This window comes from Somniosus microcephalus, chromosome 10 (genome assembly GCF_052327205.1).
Source record: "Somniosus microcephalus isolate GS21.2 chromosome 10, FLI_Smic_1.0, whole genome shotgun sequence".
In the NCBI taxonomy this organism is placed as follows: domain Eukaryota; kingdom Metazoa; phylum Chordata; class Chondrichthyes; order Squaliformes; family Somniosidae; genus Somniosus; species Somniosus microcephalus.
Genome location: NC_140996.1, coordinates 237,545,578 through 237,569,501, shown reverse-complemented (window position 1 = coordinate 237,569,501; position 23,924 = coordinate 237,545,578). Strand labels below are relative to the sequence as shown.

The window sequence follows — 23,924 nt, the reverse complement described above, 5'->3', positions numbered from 1 at the left end:
CTCAAACTTGCTGTGAACAGATGGAGGTTGCCATGACAGGTGCACAGTGGCTGACCAACACCCCAGAGCAGAGGACCTGGATGATTAAAGGCAGAGTGACCATCTTCTATCTATTTAGCAGCTGCAGGACCAACTGAATTCCCAGTCCTTTTTTTGGGAACGGGGAAAGGAAGGTTAAAGAAAGGAGGAGTTTACAGGAAGAGAATGCCCATCCTGTCGGAGGGAAGGTGGCTGTCAGAATGACTCCAAGTGCTGGGCTACGAGGTGAATCAAGTCGACAATTCCCATAAACTTATGGAACCTCGACAAACTTAATGTGTAATCTTATTATAAAGACTAAAAGGATATCTCGGAGCGAGAGGAGGCCAGTCAGCCCATCAGCTCCTCTTCACCCAGTTCAATCATGGATTCGCCTGCCGCAACACCTCAACTTCAGCGAAGACCAGTTTCCTTCCACTATCTTGAGAGCTGCTCAATAAGTCGATACCCCGAAATCCCACAAATATCAATCCAACTCCCTTTTAAGATGCCAAATTAAATCAACTACAATTTTCCTGCCCCAAGTTTGATATCATGCCCTCCCTCCCCTAGCCTGGAAGCAAAGACACTGACAGGTGGCTGGGGTGGAAAGGAGCTTTTATTGGTGCAGCCATGTGTTGGTTTGAGTTTAAAGGGCCACACGTGGGCGAGGGCTGAAGCCTACATGGAGGTTATGCACCAGGGCACACACAATGGCTCTGACACGACCTTGTGAACCCGGCAACGATGCACTCAATGGCCACAACTGTACCTGCTGGCTTCGGCCCTGCAAACTCGGGCACATTCCCATCTGCCCAATAGTAAGCTCCTGCACACACACACACACACTCACTCCTTCCTTCTTGATCTGTCGCTCCCTTCTCCCCACCCTCATATCTAGGTTTCGGTGCATCTTTCATCCTCCCCACTCCCCCCACCTCATACTGTCGACAGGCAAAATGTGCGTTAGACAACAGCATCAATTATCACTGTAGCCAGCCCAACTTCCTGTTCCTAAAATTCCTTCTGGGAAGGCCAGACCCCCCACCCCTTTTCCAGAGATCAAGCCCAGCCCAGCCACTCACCTTGCCTCTCGAGGAACATGTCTAATTAGCTCTTGCTCCCAGTCACACTGTCCTGCCTTGGTAACTTATTCCACAGATTAATTACCAATTAAGTGAAAAGTTCAGCCCGACTCTCTTCCCCACACCCCCTCCCCCACTTGTAACTTGCTCATTTTTAACTTGAAACCCCCCCCCGCCTCATATTTGAACCATTTGCTACAGTGAACAATTTACCTGGATCAGTTTGCTCGATTCCCTTCTTACTCCTGAAGACTTCAATGAGGTTGCCTTGATGTCTGCTCTTTACCAATATGAAGCTCATGTTGTACTTAGATCAAATCCATATCACTAAACAGTTATTGTATTACGAGATTACTGAACAAAGACTGGTTTTAATTAATTCCACTGCAGAGTAACAAAGGAGCCTGAATACAGCTGAAAATGCTGCTGTACGCGGGACCGGCCAGCAGGTGGTGGCATGGTGCCACTTCAGCACAATTGTGAACTGCGAAGGCACTTGTACAAATGATAAAGCTGCAGAACATGCGGCACCTCATCCAGACTAGTGACGGGAACAGCACTCTTATTGCTTCTGTACCACAAAATAAACTATGGCACCTACAGATCGATATTAACCTGGCTCAGCTGCGCAAGTTTTTTTTCCCCTGTTCCTGGGATGTGGGCATCGCTGGCCATACCAGCATTTATTGCCCATCCCCTAGTTGCCCTTGAGAAGGTGGTGGTGAGCCACCTTCTTGAACCGCTGCAGTCCGTGTGGTGAAGGTACTCCCACAGTGCTGTTAGGGAGGGAGTTCCAGGATTGTGACCCAGTGACGATGAAGGATCAGCGATATATTTTCAAGTCAGGTTGGTGTGTGACTTGGAGGTGGAACTAGATTTTATTAATTTTGCTTTCCTTTCATTTCCCCTCCTCCCCCACATTGACATAAATCAAGCTGCACTGCAACTGCTCTTGGCTCTGGGAAATGCTTGCGATCTCCAGGTCGAAGCCACTTTACTATCTTGCGGCTGTGACTTGGGAGGAGAAGTTGGAGGTGGTAGAGGCCGCGGGTTTGGGAGGTGCTGCCGAAGAAGCCTTGGCGAGTTGCTGCAGTGCATCTTGTAGATGGTACACACTGCAGCCACGGTGCGCCGGTGGTGGAGGGAGTGAATGTTTAAGGTGGTGGATGTGGTGCCAATCAGGCGGGCTGCTTTTGTCCTGGATGGATTTGGGAGTTTAAATCCCACTCTTGGACTTCAGCCCCAAAATCTAGGTCGACACCCTGGCCTTACTGAGGGACCGTGCAGTCGTTCGTTTGAGAAATTAAACAGAGGCCCCAATTGGCCTGTTCGTTGGACCTTTAAAACCCCCAAGCACTTAAAAAAAGAGCAGGAAGCTTTCCTGGTGTCCTGGCCACCATTTCTCACAACCTTCTCTCACTAAAACTACGTCAAAATTTTATCCAAAATAATCCCAATTACTTTCACTACTGCTGATAATTTCCCTGGGTGTTCTTCTCAGCAATTTCCCCATGTTACAAACAGTGGGGGAAGGAGCATATATAAACAACAATGCCGCACGCACTCTGTGAATGACCAGTCTTACTGGCCAATCACAATGGAACCAGCGATGAAGAGCAACGACGGGCAATGCTGGAAGTATACAGTCAGCATCTGTAAAGAGATGGTTGCGATATTTCGAGTGTGACCTTCCATCAGACTGAAGATGCACAATCTAAATGTCATCACCTCTCTGTACAGGCACTGACTGATCCAGGTCATTACAGCATTTTCTGTTGTTTCAGATTTCCAACATTGCAGTTTATTCCGGTTTTCAATAAAACAAATCCTGGAGTTGGAGGTCCAGATATTTGCTGGGAGCTACGGCCTGCTGCTTTGTGGAGTTTCTTCAGCAGAGAGTGAAATCTTTGAGACCCCGGGCCTTGGGGGGGGGGGGGGGGGGGGTTGTCAGTGGTCCCCCACAGAAAACGTTCAGTCATTTCAAACACAGCACACTCTGTTGAATAGCTCCTCTTTTGTCATTTGTATCTTTATTACGCTGCAAACTTCAAGCGGAAGAAATTTCCACATTCCGAAGCTTCCAACGACCATTAAAATATATTTAATTCCTCTGAAGCGCACTGGGACATTTTTCCACACTGGAGGCGCTACACTGGCGTGGGTTCTTTTTTTCTCCAAGTTTGTTTTACATCTGCAGCAAAGTGTGACGCTTTGAAGTGTGACGGACTCGAGATTTATTTTTTACCCATGGAGTGGTGAGAACGTGGAACTCGCTACAGGCAGTGGTTGAAGCGAACAGCAGAGATGTATTTAAGGGGAAGCTGGACAAGCACATGAGGGAGAAGGGAAGAGGGTTAGGGCGGATGGTTAGATGAGGAGAGACGGGAGGAGGCTCGAGTGGAGCATAAACACCAACATGGTCTGCTTGGACAGAATGGCCGGTTTCTGTGCTGTAAAAACTACATAACCCTTAATATTCGGTGTAGTTTTCCTAACTAAAATCATGACCAGCGAGGAACGCACTTCACATCCATGACAGCGACACAGACACTGGGTGTTGGACACTCTGCCGACGTGATGTGCGCGAGTCTCTGGGCCCCGGTTTCTGCCTAAAAGAAACAATTTGCTGCACTCTCCGGGAATGCAGTGATGGCAATCATCTCTCCGGGTCACCCTGCATCCCATCACATCACATCCTTTGCTGCCAGACAAACTTTTGTACAAGGAAGCACACTTGGGGAGAAGTCACAGGTAGAATTACATCGTTTATCTGACAGTCTTACACTGACTGACAGCTCCCCCTCCTCCTCCAACTCATCCTTCAACTGTAATTTAGAACTCGCAGGAGGTGGCTATATATTAAAATCACCTATCTCCAACTTTCAGCCAGTGAATAGGCCGCTGAACCCCGTAAACGTGGTGCCGTGAACCACGTAAACGACTGCGGGCTGTCATTTTACTCAATAGTTGTTTAAGTCCCTAGCTTATTGAGTTTTAGCAATGAAACAAATAAAACGTAACAGGAAGGATGTGATTGCACCAGGGAGGGTGCAGAGGAGATTTACGAGGATGTTGCCGGGACTGGGGAATTTTAGCTATGAGGAAAGATCGGATAGGCTGGGGTTGTTTTCTTTGGAACAGAGGCGGCTGAGGGGAGACCTTATTGAGGTGTATAAAATTATGAGGGGCCTAGATCGAGTGGATAGGAAGGACCTATTTCCCTTAGCAGAGAGGTCAATAACCAGGGGGGCAGAGATTTAAAGTAATTGGTCGGACGTTTAGAGGGGATTTGAGGAGAAATTTTTTAACCCAGAGGGTGGTGGGGTCTGGAACTCACTGCCTGAAAGGGTGGTCGAGGCAGAAACCCTCATCACATTTAAAAAGTACTTGGATATACACTTGAAGAGCCGTAACCCACAGGGCTACGGACCAAGAGCTGGAAAGTGGGATTAGGCTAGAGAGCTCTTTGTCGGCCGGCACGGACACGATGGGCCGAATGGCCACCTTCTGTAAATTTCTATGATCACTTTCTCTGAATTTACCCAGGTTTTTTGGGGGTTCAATTCCCCTCCCCCCACCCCGCGATTTTCTTCCAATTTCTGACTGGCAAAAAAAACCGAGAAGTTTGGAACTAACAATAAAGGAACAACTTGAGCACTGCTGAAAGATTTGTAACCTGTGACGACTGGATCGCGTGCATCATTGCCCTGCGGTAGATGAGCCGTTTTATAATGACAGAAGCACAACACGATTTCACTCGCAATCTGTTGCAGTGGTGGAAGAGTTTCAGTTGCCCATTTTGAGGTCACAAAGTCTAACCGTTATAAGTAAACGCAGCCCGAGGTCACTCGGAGATTACATCCCTCTCAGACTGCAGCTCAGAAACACAACATTTTTTAATGGTTTCGCATCGGTAACAAGAGTAAGATTTGGGAGTGCGACGCCGGTGTTCAGCAGTGCGCCGCTTAATGTACGCCCGACAGCTCTCCTGTTGTATTTGCTCACGGTGCGTTGGAGGACGCACTTGTTTCACAAGAACAAGAGTGTTACCCTCAAAGCCTCCTTGAAAAAGTGCAACATCCCCACCGACACCTGGGAATCCCTGGCCCAAGATCGCACAAAGTGGAGGAGAAGCATCCGGGAAGGCGCCGAACACCTCGAGTCTCTTCGCCGGGGGCAAGCGGAAACCAAGCGCAGGCAGCGCAAGGAGCGCACGTCAACCCAAGCACCCCACCCACCCGTTCAACCACCATCTGCCCCACCTGTGACAGAGACTGTAGGTCCCGCATTGGACGCATCAGTCACCTGCGAGCTCATTTTTAATGTGGAAGCAAGTCATCTTCGGTTCCGAGGGACTGCCTAAGAACAAGAGTGTTACATCAAGTGACCAGTATTCCACAAAGGTGGCGCGTTGGCCATTAAGGCCACAGTATTCAATTGCTGTTAGGTACACTTCATTGGCTGGAAAGCGCTTTGGGATGTCTGGTGGTCGTGAAAGGCGCTGTATAAATGCAAGTCTTTCTTTCTTAGGTGAACACGGAGTTCATACAAACATCATTTAAGCTGCTGCAGACGTCCTGTCTCTGGCAGTTGGGGTTCCTGGAGAGTTCAATGGATTCTGTGTCAGCCGTGGCGTAGTGGGCAGCATTCTTACTGCTGAGTCAGCAGGTTGTGGGTTCAAGTCCACTCCACAAACCTGAGCACATAATCTAGGCTGAAGCTCCAGTCGGGGGGGCAGCGCTGAGGGAGCGCCGCACTGTCGGGGGGGCAGCGCTGAGGGAGCGCCGCACTGTCGGGGGGGCAGCGCTGAGGGAGCGCCGCACTGTCGGGGGGGCAGCGCTGAGGGAGCGCCGCACTGTCGGGGGGGCAGCGCTGAGGGAGCGCCGCACTGTCGGGGGGGGCAGCGCTGAGGGAGCGCCGCACTGTCGGGGGGGCAGCGCTGAGGGAGCGCCGCACTGTCGGGGGGGCAGCGCTGAGGGAGCGCCGCACTGTCGGGGGGGCAGCGCTGAGGGAGCGCCGCACTGTCGGGGGGGCAGCGCTGAGGGAGCGCCGCACTGTCGGGGGGGCAGCGCTGAGGGAGCGCCGCACTGTCGGGGGGGCAGCGCTGAGGGAGCGCCGCACTGTCGGGGGGGCAGCGCTCAGGGAGCGCCGCACTGTCGGGGGGGCAGCGCTCAGGGAGCGCCGCACTGTCGGAGGGGGAGCGCCGCACTGTCGGAGGGGGAGCGCCGCACTGTCGGAGGGGGAGCGCCGCACTGTCGGAGGGGGAGCGCCGCACTGTCGGAGGGGGAGCGCCGCACTGTCGGAGGGGGAGCGCCGCACTGTCGGAGGGGGAGCGCCGCACTGTCGGAGGGGGAGCGCCGCACTGTCGGAGGGGGAGCGCCGCACTGTCGGAGGGGGAGCGCCGCACTGTCGGAGGGGGAGCGCCGCACTGTCGGAGGGGCAGCGCTCAGGGAGCGCCGCACTGTCGGAGGGGCAGCGCTCAGGGAGCGCCGCACTGTCGGAGGGGCAGCGCTCAGGGAGCGCCGCACTGTCGGAGGGGCAGCGCTCAGGGAGCGCCGCACTTGTCGGAGGGGCAGCGCTGAGGGAGCGCCGCACTGTCGGAGGGGCAGCGCTGAGGGAGCGCCGCACTGTCGGAGGGGCAGCGCTGAGGGAGCGCCGCACTGTCGGAGGGGCAGCGCTCAGGGAGCGCCGCACTTGTCGGAGGGGCAGCGCTGAGGGAGCGCCGCACTGTCGGAGGGGCAGCGCTGAGGGAGCGCCGCACTGTCGGAGGGGCAGCGCTGAGGGAGCGCCGCACTGTCAGAAGGGGCCGTCTTTCGGATGAGGCGTTAAACCGCGGAACAACGCAGAGCAGGTTTCCCTACATTACAAGTGACTACACTTCACAAGTGCAGTATTGGCCGTCCCCGAGGACATTAAATGCACAATATTAATGCGAGTTCTTTCTTTCACAATGGACTAGGTAAGGAACATGACAAGTTGCAAGTAGCAGACAGGAATGAAAACCACAGAGCATGAAATTCTAAAGGTTATGAATCAATAACAGGCCGTCTGCAGCAGCTACCAATAAAAAGCCGTGCACTAAAGCGCTTCAAATATTTCCTAAATCTTCCTTCATGCTTCAGCCTGCTGACTACAAACATGGTAAAGTTGTAATACAAAAATGCCAACCATTTGAAAAAAATCTCTACATAAAGCGTTCCAACGTGTGTGTGAAATGAACGCTAGCCTGAGGCACGGCTGATGCCTGGGTCTCCGCCTCGGGGGCCGTGCCCATGCTCCTCGTGCAGCCGCTTCCTGGAACCCAGCCCCACCAGCTGTTCTGCAGCCCTCAGCAATGCCACGGTTGGTTCGATTTCCCCCCCGCCAACCCCCAAAAAGCCTGAAGAAAAAAATCCTGCATTTCTATAGCGCCTTTCATGTTGCAAAGCGCTTCACACTGACGTACTTTCGAAGTGTAGTCACTGTTGTGATGTAGGGAAACCTGCCGGAAGTCTTTCACTATGTCCTTCCCAATGTGGCCCAACACAGGCGAATGCAAACCTGGCCTGGCAATGACCCACAATATTGTTGGCCTTTTTATGCCTTTATCTACCTATATACTCATTTTCAGGAATTATGTATTTGAAGCCCTCAGTCGCTCTGTCACCCACTCCCTTCTGTGTCTTTCCATTCAGTGTATACTCCCATCCCTTGGCTTGCCTGCCAAAATGCATTACCCCACAAAATCCATTTCCTCTCCCTGGCCATCGCCTCAGGCAGAACCAGACTGTTCACCAAGTTGGCGCCCTATTTGACGCTGAGCTAAGCTTCCAACCACATTTCCTCTCCCTCACAAAGACCACCTACTTCCACCTGGGTAACATCGCCCGACTTCGTCCCTGCCTCAGCTCATCTGCTGCTGAAACCCTCAGCCATGCCATTGTTACTTCTCGACTCGACTATTCCAATATTCTCCTGCCCGGCCTCCCATCTACCGCCCTTCATAAACTTCAACGTATCTCGGCTACCCCGTGTCCTAACTCACACCCAGTCCCGTGCACCCATCACCCCCTGTGCTCACTGCCCTGTGTCCTAACTCGCACCCAGTCCCGTTCACCCATCACCCCCTGTGCTCACTGCCCCGTGTCCTAACTCACACCCAGTCCCGTTCACCCATCACCCCGTGCTCACTGCCCTGTGTCCTAACTCACACCCAGTCCCGTTCACCCATCACCCCGTGCTCACTGCCCCGTGTCCTAACTCACACCCAGTCCTGTTCACCCATCACCCCGTGCTCACTGCCCCGTGTCCTAACTCGCACCCAGTCCCGTCCACCCATCACCCCCCGTGCTCACTGCCCCGTGTCCTAACTCACACCCAGTCCCGTTCACCCATCACCCCCTGTGCTCACTGCCCCGTGTCCTAACTCACACCCAGTCCCGTTCACCCATCACCCCGTGCTCACTGCCCTGTGTCCTAACTCACACCCAGTCCCGTTCACCCATCACCCCGTGCTCACTGCCCCGTGTCCTAACTCACACCCAGTCCCGTTCACCCATCACCCCCTGTGCTCACTGCCCAGTGTCCTAACTCACACCCAGTCCCGTTCACCCATCACCCCCTGTGCTCACTGCCCCGTGTCCTAACTCACACCCAGTCCCGTTCACCCATCACCCCCTGTGCTCACTGCCCCGTGTCCTAACTCACACCCAGTCCCGTTCACCCATCACCCCCTGTGCTCACTGCCCCGTGTCCTAACTCACACCCAGTCCCGTTCACCCATCACCCCCTGTGCTCACTGCCCCGTGTCCTAACTCACACCCAGTCCCGTTCACCCATCACCCCCTGTGCTCACTGCCCCGTGTCCTAACTCACACCCAGTCCCGTTCACCCATCACCCCCTGTGCTCACTGCCCCGTGTCCTAACTCACACCCAGTCCCGTTCACCCATCACCCCCTGTGCTCACTGCCCCGTGTCCTAACTCACACCCAGTCCCGTTCACCCATCACCCCCTGTGCTCACTGCCCCGTGTCCTAACTCACACCCAGTCCCGTTCACCCATCACCCCCTGTGCTCACTGCCCCGTGTCCTAACTCACACCCAGTCCCGTTCACCCATCACCCCCTGTGCTCACTGACCTACATTGGCTCCCGGTCCAGCAACGCCTCAATTTTAAAATTCTCATCCTCCTTTTCAAATCTCTCCACAGCCTCGGCCCTTCCCATCTCTAACCTCCTCCAGCCCCACAACACTCCGAAAACTTAGGGCTTTAAACTAAACAGTGGGGGGGTTCAGGTGAAGGGGAACTTAGAAAGTCAAAGAGAAAGGAGAAGGCAATAGTGCAGGGTAGCGATAGGGGTAATGATAACAAGAGTGTGACAGGAGGAGACAGTGCGTACGAACATAAGCGTGCACCAGCAAAGAGTTTCAGAGTAGGTAAAGATGGTATAAAAAATTTTTAAAGCTCTTTATCTGAATGCACGCAGCATTCGTAACAAGATAGATGAGTTGACAGCACAAATAGAAATAAAGGGGTATGATCTGATAGCCATTGGAGTCATGGTGACCAAGGCTGGGAACTGAATATTATGGGGTATTTGACATTTTGGAAGGAGAGGCAGAAAGGAAAAGGAGGTGGGTAGCTCTGTTAATAGAGAATGAGATCAGTACAGTGGTGAGAAATGATATTGGCTCAGATCATCAGGGTGTAGAATCAGTTTGTGTGGAGATAAGAAATAGTAAGGGAAAGAAGTCATTGGTGGGAGTAAACTATAGGCCCCCTAACAGTAGCTACACTGTAGGACAGAGTATAAACCATGAAATAATCAGGGCTTGTAAGAAAGGTACTGCAATAATAATGGCAATTTTAATCTTCATATACTGTAGATTGGACAAATCAAATTGGCAAGGGTAGCCTTGAGGACGAGTTCATAAGAGTGTATTCGGGATGGTTTCTTAGAACAATATGTTGTGGAACCAATCAGGGAGCAGGCTATTTTAGATCTCATAGAGTCATAGTCATAGAGTTTTACAGCACAGAAAGAGGCCCTTCGGCCCATCGTGTCCGCGCCGCCCATCCATCCCTGTCCAGTCTAATCCCATTTTCCAGCATTTGGTCCATAGCCCTGTATGCAATGGCATTTCAAGTGCTCATCCAAATGCTTCTTGAATGTTGTGAGGGTTCCTGCCTCTACCACCCTTTCAGGCATTGAGTTCCACATTCCAACCACCCTCTGGGTGAAGAAGTTCCTCCTCAAATCCCCTCTAAATCTCCTGCCCCTTACCCTGAATCTATGCCCCCTTGTTATTGACCCCCCTACTAAGGGGAAAAGTTCCTCTTTATCTACCCTATCTATGCCCCTCATAATTTTGTACACCTCAATCAGGTCCCCCCTCAGCCTTCTTTGCTCCAAGGAAAACAACCCCAGCCTGTCCAGCCTGTCTTCATAGCTGAGGCGCTCCATCCCAGGTAACATCCTGGTGAATCTTCTCTGCACCCTCTCCAAAGCAATCACATCCTTCCTATAGTGAGGCGACCAGAACTGCACACAGTACTCCAGCTGTGGCCTCACCAGCGTTTTGTACAGCTCCATCATAACCTCCCTGCTCTTATATTCCATGCCTCGGCTAATGAAGGCAAGTATCCCATATGCCTTTTTAACCACCCTATCTACCTGTTCCGCTGCCTTCAGGGATCTATGTACATGTACACCAAGGTCCCTCTGACGCTCTGTACTTCCTAGGGTCCTACCACTCATTGTGTATTCCCTTACCTTATTTGTCCGTCCAAAATGCATCACCTCGCATCTGGTAATGTGTAATGAGACCGGATTAATTAATGATCTCATAGTAAAGGATCCTCTAGGGAAGAGTGATCATAGCATGATAGAATTTCAAATTCAGTTTGAGGGTGAGAAACTTGGGTCTGAAACTAGTGTCTTAAACTTAAATAAAGGCAATTACACGGGTATGAGGACAGAGTTGGCTAAAGTAGACTTGAAAAACAGATTAAAGGGTAAGACGGTAGATCAGCAGTGACAGATATTTCAGGAGATATTTCATAACTCTCAGCAAAGGTTTATTCCAGTGAGAAAGAAAGACTCTACGAGAAGGATGAACCATCCGTGGCTAACTAAGGAAGTAAAGGATGGCATCAAATAGAAAGAAAAGGCAGACAATGTTGCAAAGATTCGTGGTAGGCCAGGGGATTGGGAAACTTTTAGAAACCAGCAAAGGAAGACTAAAAATTTTTTAAAAAGATAGATTATGAAAGTAAACAAGCAAAAAATATAAAAACAGACAGTAAGAGCTTCTACAGGCATATAAAAGGGTGAGAGTAGCTAAAGTAAACGTGGTCCCTTAGAGGATGGGACTGGGGAATTAATAATAGGAAACAGGGAAATGGCAGAGACTTTGAACAAATATCTCACGATAGAAGACACTAAAAACATCCCAATACTAATTGATAATCAAGGGGCTATAGGGAGGGAGAAACTTAAAACAATCTCTATCACTAGAGAAAAAGTGCGAGGCAAACTAATGGGACTAAAGGCTGACAAGTCCCCTGGACCCGATGGCCTACATCCCAGGGTCTTAAAAGAAGTGGCTGCAGAGATAGTGGATGCATTGGTTGTAATGTACCAAAATTCCCTGGACTCTGGAGAGGTCCCAGCGGATTGGAAAATTGCAAATGTAACACCCCTATTCAAGAAAGGAGGGAGGTAAAAAGCGGGAAACTATTTGGATTTCCAAAAGGCATTCGATAAGGTGCCACATAAAAGGTTACTGCACAAGGTAAGAGCTCACGGGATTGGGGGTAATATATTAGCATCGATAGAGGGTTGGCTAACTAACAGAAAACAGAGAGTCAGGATAAATGGGTCATTTCCGGTTGGCAAACGGTAACTTGTGGGGTGCCACAGGGATCGGGGTTCGGGCCACAACTATTTACAATCTACATTAATGACTTGGATGAAGGGACCGAGTGTACTGTAGCCAAATTTGCTGACGATACAAAGATAGGTGGGAAAGCAAGTTGTGAGGAGGACAGAGTCTGCAAAGGGATATAGATAGGTTAAGTGAGTGGGTAAACATTTAGCAGATGGAGTATAATGTGGGAAAATGTGAGGTTATCCACTTTGGTAGGAAAAATAAAAAAGCAAATTATTTTTTAAATGGAGAGAGATTACAAAATGCTGCGGTACAGAGGGATCTGGGGGTCTTCGTACATGAAACACAAAAAGTTAGCCAGCAGGTACAGCAAGTAATCAGGAAGGCAACTGGAATGTTGACCTTTATTTCAAGGGGGATGGAGTATAAAAGTAGGGAAGTCCTGCTACAACTGTACAGGGCGCTGGTGAGACCACACCTGGAGTACTGCGTACAGTTTTGGTCTCCTTATTTAAGGAAGGATATACTTGCATTGGAGGCAGTTCAGAGAAGGTTCACGAGGTTGATTCCGGAGATGAAAGGGTTGTCTTATGAAGAAAGGTTGAGCAGGTTGGGCCTATACTCATTGGAGTTTAGAAGAATGAGGGGGGATCTTATTGAAACATAAAAGATTCTGAAGGGGCTTGACAAGGTAGATGCAGAGAGGATGTTTCACCTCATGGGGGAATCTAGAACTAGGGGGCACAGTTTCAGGATAAGGGGGGCACCCTTTTAAAACGGAGATGAAGAGGAAATTCTTCTCAGAGGGTCGTGAATCTTTGGAATCCACACCCGAGAGAGCTGTGGAGGCGGAGTCATTGAATTTATTCAAGGCGGAGTTGACGTATATTTGAGCTACAGGGGAGTCGCGGGTTATGGGGAGCGGGCCGGAAAGTGGCGTTGAAGCCAAGATCAGATCAGCCATGATCTTATTGAATGGCGGAGCAGGCTCGAGGGGTCAAATGGCCAACTCCAGCTCCTGTTTCTTATGTTCTTAATGTTCCTCCAAATCAGTCCCCTCGTGCATCCACGACTCCCTTCCCCCCGCCACTGCCAACCATGCCTTCAGCCGTCTTGGCCCCAAGCTCTGGAATATCTTCCGTAAACCTCTCTCACTCTGTCCTCCTTTAAGACACTGCTTAAAACTTACCCCTTTAACCAAGCTTTGAGTCACCCACTTCTTTGGCTCGGTGTCAATTTGTGAGAGATTACACAGCTGTGAAGGGCTTTGGGACCTTTTACTACATTAAAGGCGCTATATAAATGCAAGTTGTTCTTGCCTTTAACAAATCCATGGCAGCTGTCATTGTTAACCCATGTCTTCCTCAATGCTCAATCATTTTATCTACATCTCTAATGATTGCCAGTTTCCCAATGGGAAGCCATTACAAGAATTCAGGTTAATTGCATCAAAACTCCGTGTGTTCTTGAAATGTTAAATGTATGCAAAACTTGCAGATGCCGGTTGGACGCACAATAATTTTAAAAAGCTTATTACAGCTAACAAATCCCTACATTTCAGTACTAACTGGCATGCAAGTCATGTATCAAAAACAATGAAAATCCATGCTATCTTTTAAAGTGGGAAAGAATTTATTTTATCGCGGTGGAATCCCGGGAGACCACACCTGCAGATCCTTGCGCAAATCATCGCCTCTCAGCACCATCTCTCCCAAATCTCCCTGTATGAATCCCTCGCAGCACTGAAACTGCCCGAATCAAAATCGCGAACGGCATCATCGGTGACTCTTTGTCCTCTGACCAATCCACAGCATTTTACTATGAGCTAGATCATCCTGCTTCACCGTTTCTCCTCTGCTGGCCAGTTCCAGTGAAAGCCCTTGCGATGGCTTCTCTCCCCAACACCTCCAGAGCACCCAAAGAATCTATTCTTCAATCCCCCCTCTTCCTCTATTTGCTACCCGTTGACCTAGCCATCAATTATCTTTTCTAACCTCTCCCCTATGGCTCAATCTTTGTTCCTCCCAAAGCAGTGCTGAGGGGGCGCTGTGCTGTCGGTGGGGCAGTGCTGAGGGGGCGTTGCGCTGCCGGTGGGGCAGTGCTGAGGGGGGCGCTGCGCTGCCGGTGGGGCAGTGCTAAGGGGGCGCTGCGCTGCCGGTGGGGCGCTGCGCTGCCGGTGGGGCAGTGCTGAGGGGGCGCTGCGCTGCCGGTGGGGCAGTGCTGAGGGGCCGCTGCGCTGCCGGTGGGGCAGTGCTGAGGGGCCGCTGCGCTGCCGGTGGGGCAGTGCGGAGGGGGCGCTGCGCTGCCGGTGGGGCAGTGCTGAGGGGGCGCTGCGCTGCCAGAGGTGCCATCATTTGGCTGAGACGTTATACCGAGGCCCAATCTACCCTTTTAGGTGGATGCAATAGATCACAGGGCACTGTTCGAAGAGGAGATAGGGAGTTCTCCCCGGTGTCCTGGGGCCAACATTTATCGCTCAACCAACATCACAAGCAGATGATCCGGTCATTATCTCACTGCTGTTTGTGGGAGCTTGCTGTGCGCAAATTGGCTGCCGCGTTTCCTACATGACAACAGGAAACATTGTGAAGGGGTTGGATCGGGTGGATGCGGGGAAGATGTTCCCGATGATGGGTGAAACTAGAACTAGGGGGGCATAGTCTTAGAATAAGGGGCTGCTCTTTCAAAACTGAGATGAGGAGGAACTACTTCACTCAGAGGGTGGTAGGTCCATGGAATATGCTGCCCCAAAAAGCTGTCGAAGCTACATCATTACATAAATTTAAAACAGAAATAGACAGTTTCCTAGAAGTAAAGGGAATTAAGGGTTACGGGGAGCGGGCAGGAATTTGGACACGAGTCTAGGTTCGGATCGGTCATGGCCCTGTGGGTAGCGGAGCGGGCCCAGGGGCCGTGTAGCCTGATCCTGCTCTTATTTCGTGTGTCTAATTCTGTTAGATTCAGGAGATGGTTCTGTGATAGTGGATTGGCGGTTAGGATCAGATCAGCCATGACCTTATTGAATGGCGGAGCAGGCTCGAGGGGCCGATTGGCCTACTCCTGCTCCTATTTCTTATGTTCTTATTTCAAAAAGTACTTCATTGGCTGTAAAACGCTTTGGGACGTCCCGAGGTTGCGAAAGGTGCTATATAAATGTATATTTCTTTCTCTCATTACTTTTCTGAGTATCTTATTATTTTCAGAACTGTTTATTAGATTATCATAGAGCTTGTACATGTTCAACAGCTGAAACCTGAAAGTTAGCTGCCCCTACTTACGGGCATGCTTCAATGTTGGCTCGTGGGATGGAGCTGTAGAATGGCACTAAGGAAAACCTTCCCAAGAAACATCTGATGCAGAAACCATCAGAGCAGACCAAGTGCTGGGCTGTACCATCACGCCTGCAGACTCGTGCCTCCACCGACGGGACCCTTTCCTTACCCTATCCTGCCACTTTTTAATGCCAAGTCCCTTCAACAACTTGCATTGATATAGCGCCTTTAACATAGACAAAAAATGCCACAGCACTTCATAGGAGTGTTATCAAACAAAAATCTGAGAGTCACACAAGGACAGGTTGGTCATGGAGGTATGTTTTAAGAAGCATCTTGAAGGAGAGAGGTAGCGAGGCGGAGAGGTTTAGGGAGGGAATTCCAGAGCTTAGGGCCCCGGCAGCTGAAGGAACGGCCACCAATGGTGGAGTGATTAAAATAGGGGATGCGCAAGGTGCCAGAATTGGAGGAGCGCAGAGATCTCGGAGGATTGCAGGGCTGGAGGAGGTTACAGAGCTAGGGAGGCTTATTCAGATTTTCATTTAAATTAAAAAAAATAGATTTACATTTCCTGGCCTTACACAGATCTGAACTGAAAATCATCTTTGCACTGCATCTATGCATGTTTCTAAATAGTGATCACAGCTGCACCTTAGTTCACGTGTGATCTCATCAACAGAAAGGGTGTTCTCGCTCAAATGATCCTCTTTGCCCTGCTGTCTATGGTCCTGCATCCCCGACAGAAAGTGAAGTGAAACCCTGAGGCCCATGTTCCTCAACAGTATTATCTCTTGGCTGCAGACTTTGATTGCAGGTGTTGACTTACACTATCGGAGCTGCTGGACAAGCCTTGCGTGTTGGTCTCGGTGCTCAGCTTGCTGCTCTGGCAGAACAGGAGGTCACAGTTCCTTTCCAGGAGATGGCACGTGATGCCTTTGATGTGCAGAAGATCCTCCAGCGACGAGAAACCTTTCAATTCCTAATGTCGTTTTGGGTGGGAGTGGAAGAACAGAAAGTAAATCACATGAGCAGCAGATAAAACATACGACATAGGAGTAGGCCATACTCCGCTTTTCAATAAGATCATGGCTTATCATCAACTCCACTTTCCCGGTCGATCCCCATATCTCGATTCCCTTAGTGCCTAAAAATCTCTCGATCTCAGCCTCGAATCTACTCATCGACTGAGCACCACAGCCCTCTGGAGCAGAGAATTCCAAAGATTCACAGCCCTGTGAAAAAATCTCTCGATCTCAGCCTCGAATCTACTCATCGACTGAGCACCACAGCCCTCTGGGGCAGAGAATTCCAAAGATTCACCACCCTGAGGAAAAATCTCTCGATCTCAGCCTCGAATCTACTCATCGACTGAGCACCACAGCCCTCTGGAGCAGAGAATTCCAAAGATTCACAGCCCTGTGAAAAAATCTCTCGATCTCAGCCTCGAATCTACTCATCGACTGAGCACCACAGCCCTCTGGGGCAGAGAGTTCCAAAGATTCACCACCCTGTGAAAAATCTCTCGATCTCAGCCTCGAATCTACTCATCGACTGAGCACCACAGCCCTCTGGAGCAGAGAATTCCAAAGATTCACAGCCCTGAGAAAAAAATCTCTCGATCTCAGCCTCGAATCTACTCATCGACTGAGCACCACAGCCCTCTGGAGCAGAGAATTCCAAAGATTCACAGCCCTGAGAAAAAATCTCTCGATCTCAGCCTCGAATCTACTCATCGACTGAGCACCACAGCCCTCTGGAGCAGAGAATTCCAAAGATTCACAGCCCTGAGAAAAAATCTCTCGATCTCAGCCTCGAATCTACTCATCGACTGAGCACCACAGCCCTCTGGAGCAGAGAATTCCAAAGATTCACCACCCTGAGGAAAAATCTCTCGATCTCAGCCTCGAATCTACTCATCGACTGAGCACCACAGCCCTCTGGGGCAGAGAGTTCCAAAGATTCACCACCCTGAGGAAAAATCTCTCGATCTCAGCCTCGAATCTACTCATCGACTGAGCACCACAGCCCTCTGGGGCAGAGAGTTCCAAAGATTCACCACCCTGTGAAAAATCTCTCGATCTCAGCCTCGAATCTACTCATCGACTGAGCACCACAGCCCTCTGGAGCAGAGAATTCCAAAGATTCACAGCCCTGAGAAAAAATCTCTCGATCTCAGCCTCGAATCTACTCATCGACTGAGCACCACAGCCCTCTGGGGCAGAGAGTTCCAAAGATTCACCACCCTGAGGAAAAATCTCTCGATCTCAGCCTCGAATCTACTCATTGACTGAGCACCACAGCCCTCTGGAGCAGAGAATTCCAAAGATTCACCACCCTGTGAAAAAATCTCTCGATCTCAGCCTCGAATCTACTCATCGACTGAGCACCACAGCCCTCTGGAGCAGAGAATTCCAAAGATTCACAGCCCTGAGAAAAAATCTCTCGATCTCAGCCTCGAATCTACTCATCGACTGAGCACCACAGCCCTCTGGGGCAGAGAGTTCCAAAGATTCACCACCCTGAGGAAAAATCTCTCGATCTCAGCCTCGAATCTACTCATTGACTGAGCACCACAGCCCTCTGGAGCAGAGAATTCCAAAGATTCACCACCCTGTGAAAAAATCTCTCGATCTCAGCCTCGAATCTACTCATCGACTGAGCACCACAGCCCTCTGGGGCAGAGAATTCCAAAGATTCACAGCCCCGTGAAAAAAATCTCTCGATCTCAGCCTCGAATCTACTCATCGACTGAGCACCACAGCCCTCTGGAGCAGAGAATTCCAAAGATTCACAGTCCTGAGAAAAAATTCCTCCTCATCTCAGTCCTAAATGGCCGGCCCCTTACCCTGAGACTATGACCCCTGGGTCTGGACTCCCCCGCCAAGGGAAACAATCTCTCAGCATCTACCCTGTCAAGTCCTCTAAGAATTTTATGTTTCAATGAGAAACATATAAAATTCTCATTTTTCTAAACTCTAGAGAATATACACCCATTCTACTCAATTTAACTCATCTAGTAAAACTTCACTATATTGAATGCAAATATATCCTTGCTTAGGTAAGGAGACCAAAACTACACAGTACTTCCAAGCATGGTCTCATCAAAGCCCTGTATAACTGCAGCAAGACTTCCTTACTCTTATACTCCAACCCCTTTGCAATAAAGGCCAACGCACCATTTGCCTTCCAATTTGCTTGAATCATAGACATTTACGGCACAGGAGGCCATTCGGCCCATTGCGTCTGTGCTGGCCAAAAAAGAGCTCTCCAGCCTAATCCCACTTTCCACCTCTTGGTCAGTAGCCTTGTAGGTTACAGCACTTCAAGTACATATCCAAGTACTTTTTAAATGTGATGAGGGTTTCTGTCTCTTTCACCCATTCAGACAGTGAGTTCCAGACCCCCACCACCCTCTGGGGGAAAAACGTTCTCCTCAACTCCCCTCTAATCCTTCTACCAATTACTTTAAATCTCTGCCCCCTGGTTATTGACCTCTCTGCTAAGGGAAATAGGTCCTCCCTACCCACTTTTTTTTATTCGTTCAATGTGGGCGTCACTGGCAAGGCCGGCATTTATTGCCCATCCCTAGTTGCCCTCGAGAAGGTGGTGGTGAGCTGCCTTCTTGAACCGCTGCAGTCCGTGTGGTGAAGGTGCTCCCACAGTGCTGTTAGGGAGGGAGTTCCAGGATTTTGACCCAGCCACGATGAAGGAATTGAGATATATTTCATGGTCTGTAGTTCCCTGTCTCCCTCCTTACTTGAACAGTGGGGTTACATTTGCTACCATCCAATCCACGGGGACCGTTCTCAAATCTACCAAATTCTGGAAGATCAAAACCAATGCATCCACGATCTCTGCAGCCACCTCTTTTAGAACTCGAGGATGTAGGCCATGAAACACAGTGCTCTAGCATCCAGTCTAGGATACTCTTTGACCCTCTGCTCCGACTGACCTGCCACGTGGACCTTTCCTTTTGAAACGGTAGAATCTGGAAAATTCTTAAAATGAGAGCTCGGCCATTTAGGAGTGAAATCAGGAAGTACTTCTGCATACAATGTGGAACTCTCTCCCCGAAAGGCTGTGAATCAATTGAAACTTTCAAGGAATAGCCATCAAGACTACAGCATAACATCCCTGAGACTCTCACATGGCAATGTTGCAGACAGAGGAGGAGGAGTCTATGTATCGCGGAGCACATTATCTGGGTATAGTGACATTTTGTGCTCTACCTCGTTCGTGATGTCATAGGATTTGTGCCAGTCCAAATGTGATTCTATGGCCAGGGCAAAGAAAATGGCCATGGTAGAAGTGCTGAGGCTGATACACAGGATGCAGGCCACAGGGGCAATCCCTGCCCACCGCCAGGCCACAGGGGCAATCCCTGCCCACCGCCAGGCCACAGGGTCAATCCCTGCCCACCGCCAGGCCACAGGGGCAACCCTGTCCACCGCCAGGCCACACGGGGCATTCCCTGCCCACCGCCAGGACACACGGGGCAATCCCTGCCCACCGCCAGGCCACACGGGGCAATCCCTGCCCACCGCCAGGCCACACGGGGTAATCCCTGCCCACCACCAGGGCACAGGGGCAATCCCTGACCACCGTCATGCCACAGGAGCAACCCTGTCCATCGCCAGGCCACACGGGGCATTCCCTGCCCACCGCCAGGCCACACGGGGCAATCCCTGCCCACCGCCAGGCCACACGGGGCAATCCCTGCCCACCGCCAGGCCACAGGGGCAATCCCTGCCCACCGCCAGGCCACACGGGGCATTCCCTGACCACCACCAGGCCACGGGGCAATCCCTGCCCATCGCCAGGCCACAGAGGCAATCCCTGCCCACCGCCAGGACACAGGAGCAACCCTGCCCACCGCCAGGACACATGTGGCATTCCCTGCCCACCGCCAGGACACACAGGGCAATCCCTGCCCACCGCCAGGACACACGGGGCAATCCCTGCCCACCGCCAGGTCACATGGGCAATCCCCTGACCACCGCCAGGACACAGGGGCAATCCCTGCCCACCGCCAGGACACAGGGGCAATCCCTGCCCACCGCCAGGACACAGGGGCAATCCCTGCCCACCGCCAGGCCACAGGGGCAATCCCTGCCCACCGCCAGGACACGGGGCAATCCCTGCCCACCGCCAGGCCACAGGGTCAATCCCTGCCCACCGCCAGTCCACAGGGGCAACCCTGTCCACCGCCAGGACACACGGGGCATTCCCTGCCCACCGCCAGGACACACAGGGCAATCCCTGCCCACCGCCAGGACACACGGGGCAATCCCTGCCCACCGCCAGGCCACAGGGGCAACCCTGTCCACCGCCAGGACACACGGGGCAATCCCTGCCCACCGCCAGGCCACACGGGGCAATCCCTGCCCACCGCCAGGCCACACGGGGCAATCCCTGCCCACCACCAGGACACAGGGGCAATCCCTGACCACCGTCAGGCCACAGGGGCAATCCCTGCCCACCGCCAGGACACACGGGGCAATCCCTGCCCACCGCCAGGCCACACGGGGCAATCCCTGCCCACCGCCAGGTCACATGGGCAATCCCCTGACCACCGCCAGGGCACAGGGGCAATCCCTGCCCACCGCCAGGCCACAGGGGCAATCCCTGCCCACCGCCAGGCCACACGGGGCAATCCCTGCCCACCGCCAGGCCACACGGGGCAATCCCTGCCCACCACCAGGACACAGGGGCAATCCCTGACCACCGCCAGGGCACAGGGGCAATCCCTGCCCACCGCCAGGACACAGGGGCAATCCCTGCCCACCGCCAGGACACAGGGGCAATCCCTGCCCACCGCCAGGCCACAGGGGCAATCCCTGCCCACCGCCAGGCCACAGGGGCAATCCCTGCCCACCGCCAGGACACGGGGCAATCCCTGCCCACCGCCAGGCCACAGGGTCAATCCCTGCCCACCGCCAGGCCACAGGGGCAAACCTGTCCACCGCCAGGACACACGGGGCATTCCCTGCCCACCGCCAGGACACACGGGGCAATCCCTGCCCACCGCCAGGCCACACGGGGCAATCCCTGCCCACCGCCAGGCCACACGGGGCAATCCCTGCCCACCACCAGGACACAGGGGCAATCCCTGACCACCGTCAGGCCACAGGGGCAATCCCTGCCCACCGCCAGGCCACAGGGGCAATCCCTGCCCACCGCCAGGACACGGGGCAATCCCTGCCCATCGCCAGGCCACAGGGGCAATCCCTGCCCACCGCCAGGCCACAGGGGCAACCCTGTCCACCGCCAGGACACACGGGGCAATCCCTGCCCACCGCCAGGCCACAGGGGCAACCCTGTCCACCGCCAGGACACACGGGGCAATCCCTGCCCATCGCCAGGCCACAGGGGCAATCCCTGCCCACCGCCAGGCCACAGGGGCAATCCCTGCCCACCGCCAGGACACGGGGCAATCCCTGCCCATCGCCAGGCCACAGGGGCAATCCCCGCCCATCGCCAGGCCACAGGGGCAGTCCCCGCCCACCGCCAGGCCACAGGGGCAGTCCCCGCCCACCGCCAGGACACAGGGGCAATCCCTGCCCACCGCCAGGACACAGGTGTGGTCCCCGCCCATCTCTAGCTGCCCTGAGTCAGTGATGTCGGGACTTTTTGAACGGCTGCAGTCCTGGAGATGACGTTAGTGCACGAACCCCGTCTGATCGTTCGGCACCTGATGGAGTAAAATAGACCAGTGACCTCACCCACAATGTTACCCCAATTTTTTTGGGGTGCACGCTGCACAGCCCAGTTTCGCACATGTACAAAATTTACATAACCGCTCCAGCGTGGCCGTGCAGCTTGGAGGGAATGTTGCCCAGCCCACATTCTCTGTCCCACAACCTCTCACTCTGCCCCCATTCCCCCACCCATATACTCCCTAAATTATCCAACCCTGCTCCAGCATCCCCACTCTCCCCCATGCCCACTATCTGACCAACCAATGTTCCTTGTAATTTGCATTTCGGCTGCGTGGCCAATTCAAAAGTCTATTAAGAGCGTGTTTTCAATTTAAAAGCCAGCACATTGGCTGCGCAGCTTAAAGGGAAATTTGGTCCCAATCCCACCCCAGCATCGCTTCACCAGCCCCGACCCATTCCTCCCTCTGTCACTGACCCCACTATCAGTCCCCCCACCACCACAGCCCGTCCCCCCATCACAGGTCATCCTGCCAACTCCCTCCCCAGTTACCAGCCATCACTCCCCATACCCCCACACCGCTCTGGCGCTCTCCCCCCAGCCCCCTCGCTCGCCCCCCAGCCCCTCCCTCGCCCCCCCAGCCCCTCCCTCGCCCCCCCAGCCCCTCTCTCGCTCTCCCCCCCCCCCCCCAGTCTCTCTCTCTCTCTCTCTCTCTCTCTCTCTCTCTCTCTCTCTCTCTCCCCCCCCCGGTCTCTCTCTCTCTCTCTCCCCCCGGTCTCTCTCTCTCCCCCCCCCCCCCCAGTCTCTCTCTCCCTCTCTCCCCCCCAGTCTCTCTCTCTCTCTCTCCACCCCCCCCAGTCTCTCTCTCTCCCCCCCCCCAGTCTCTCTCTCTCTCTCTCTCTCCCCCCCCAGTCTCTCTCTCTCTCTTCCCCCCGTCTCTCTCTCGCCCCCCCCAGTCTCTCTCTCTCGCCCCCCCCCAGTCTCTCTCTCGCCCCCCCCAGTCTCTCTCTCTCGCCCCCCCAGTCTCTCTCTCTCTCGCCCCCCCAGTCTCTCTCTCTCCCCCCCAGTCTCTCTCTCTCTCTCCCCCCCGTCTCTCTCTCTCTCGCCCCCCAGTCTCTCTCTCTCTCGCCCCCCCCCAGTCTCTCTCTCTCGCCCCCCCAGTCTCTCTCTCTCGCCCCCCCAGTCTCTCTCTCTCTCGCCCCCCCAGTCTCTCTCTCTCCCCCCCCAGTCTCTCTCTCTCTCTCCCCCCGTCTCTCTCTCTCTCGCCCCCCCAGTCTCTCTCTCTCTCGCCCCCCCAGTCTCTCTCTCTCTCGCCTCCCCCAGTCTCTCTCTCTCTCTCCCCCCCAGTCTCTCTCTCTCTCTCCCCCCCCAGTCTCTCTCTCTCCCCCCCCCCAGTCTCTCTCTCTCTCGCCCCCCCAGTCTCTCTCTCTCTCCCCCCAGTCTCTCTCTCCCCCCACCCCCCAGTCTCTCTCTCTCTCTCTCTCTCTCCCCCCCAGTCTCTCTCTCTCTCTCTCTCTCCCCCCAGTCTCTCTCTCTCTCCCCCCCAGTGTCTCTCTCTCTCTCTCTCTCCCCCCAAGTCTCTCTCTCTCCCCCCCCCAGTCTCTCTCTCTCTCCCCCAGTCTTGCTCTCTCTCCCCCAGTCTCTCTCTCCCCCCACCAGTCTCTCTCTCTCCCCCCAGTCTCGCTCTCTCTCCCCCCCAGTCTCTCTCTCTCCCCCCACCAGTCTCTCTCTCTCTTCCCCCGTCTCTCTCTCTCTGCCCCCGTCTCTCTCTCTCTCTCTCTCTCTCTCTCCCCCCCAGTCTCTCTCTCTCTCTCCCCCCCAGTGTCTCTCGCTCTCTCTCTCTCCCCCCCCAGTCTCTCTCTCTCCCCCAGTCTCTCTCTCTCCCCCAGTCTCTCTCTCTCTCCCCCCCAGTCTCTCTCTCCCCCCACCAGTCCAATTCCAATTCCAATTAAAATGCTTTATTGGCATGAAAGTTTACAGAGAACCATATTGCCAAAGCTTACATAGCAAATCTCTCTCTTT

General features: G+C 53.1%; 1 protein-coding gene across 3 annotated transcripts in view; it reads right to left on the bottom strand.

Annotated features, from left to right (window-relative positions):
- Nucleotides 1-23,924, bottom strand: part of LOC147112202 (F-box/WD repeat-containing protein 7-like) — a 270,212-nt gene that overhangs the window by 240,972 nt on the left and 5,316 nt on the right. For all 3 annotated transcript variants that reach the window (XM_085999857.1, XM_085999855.1, XM_085999856.1), the window contains exon 2: nucleotides 16,072-16,224. In XM_085999857.1, coding sequence (XP_085855983.1) covers nucleotides 16,072-16,224 — 153 coding nt within the window. The remainder of the gene's footprint in view (nucleotides 1-16,071; nucleotides 16,225-23,924) is intronic.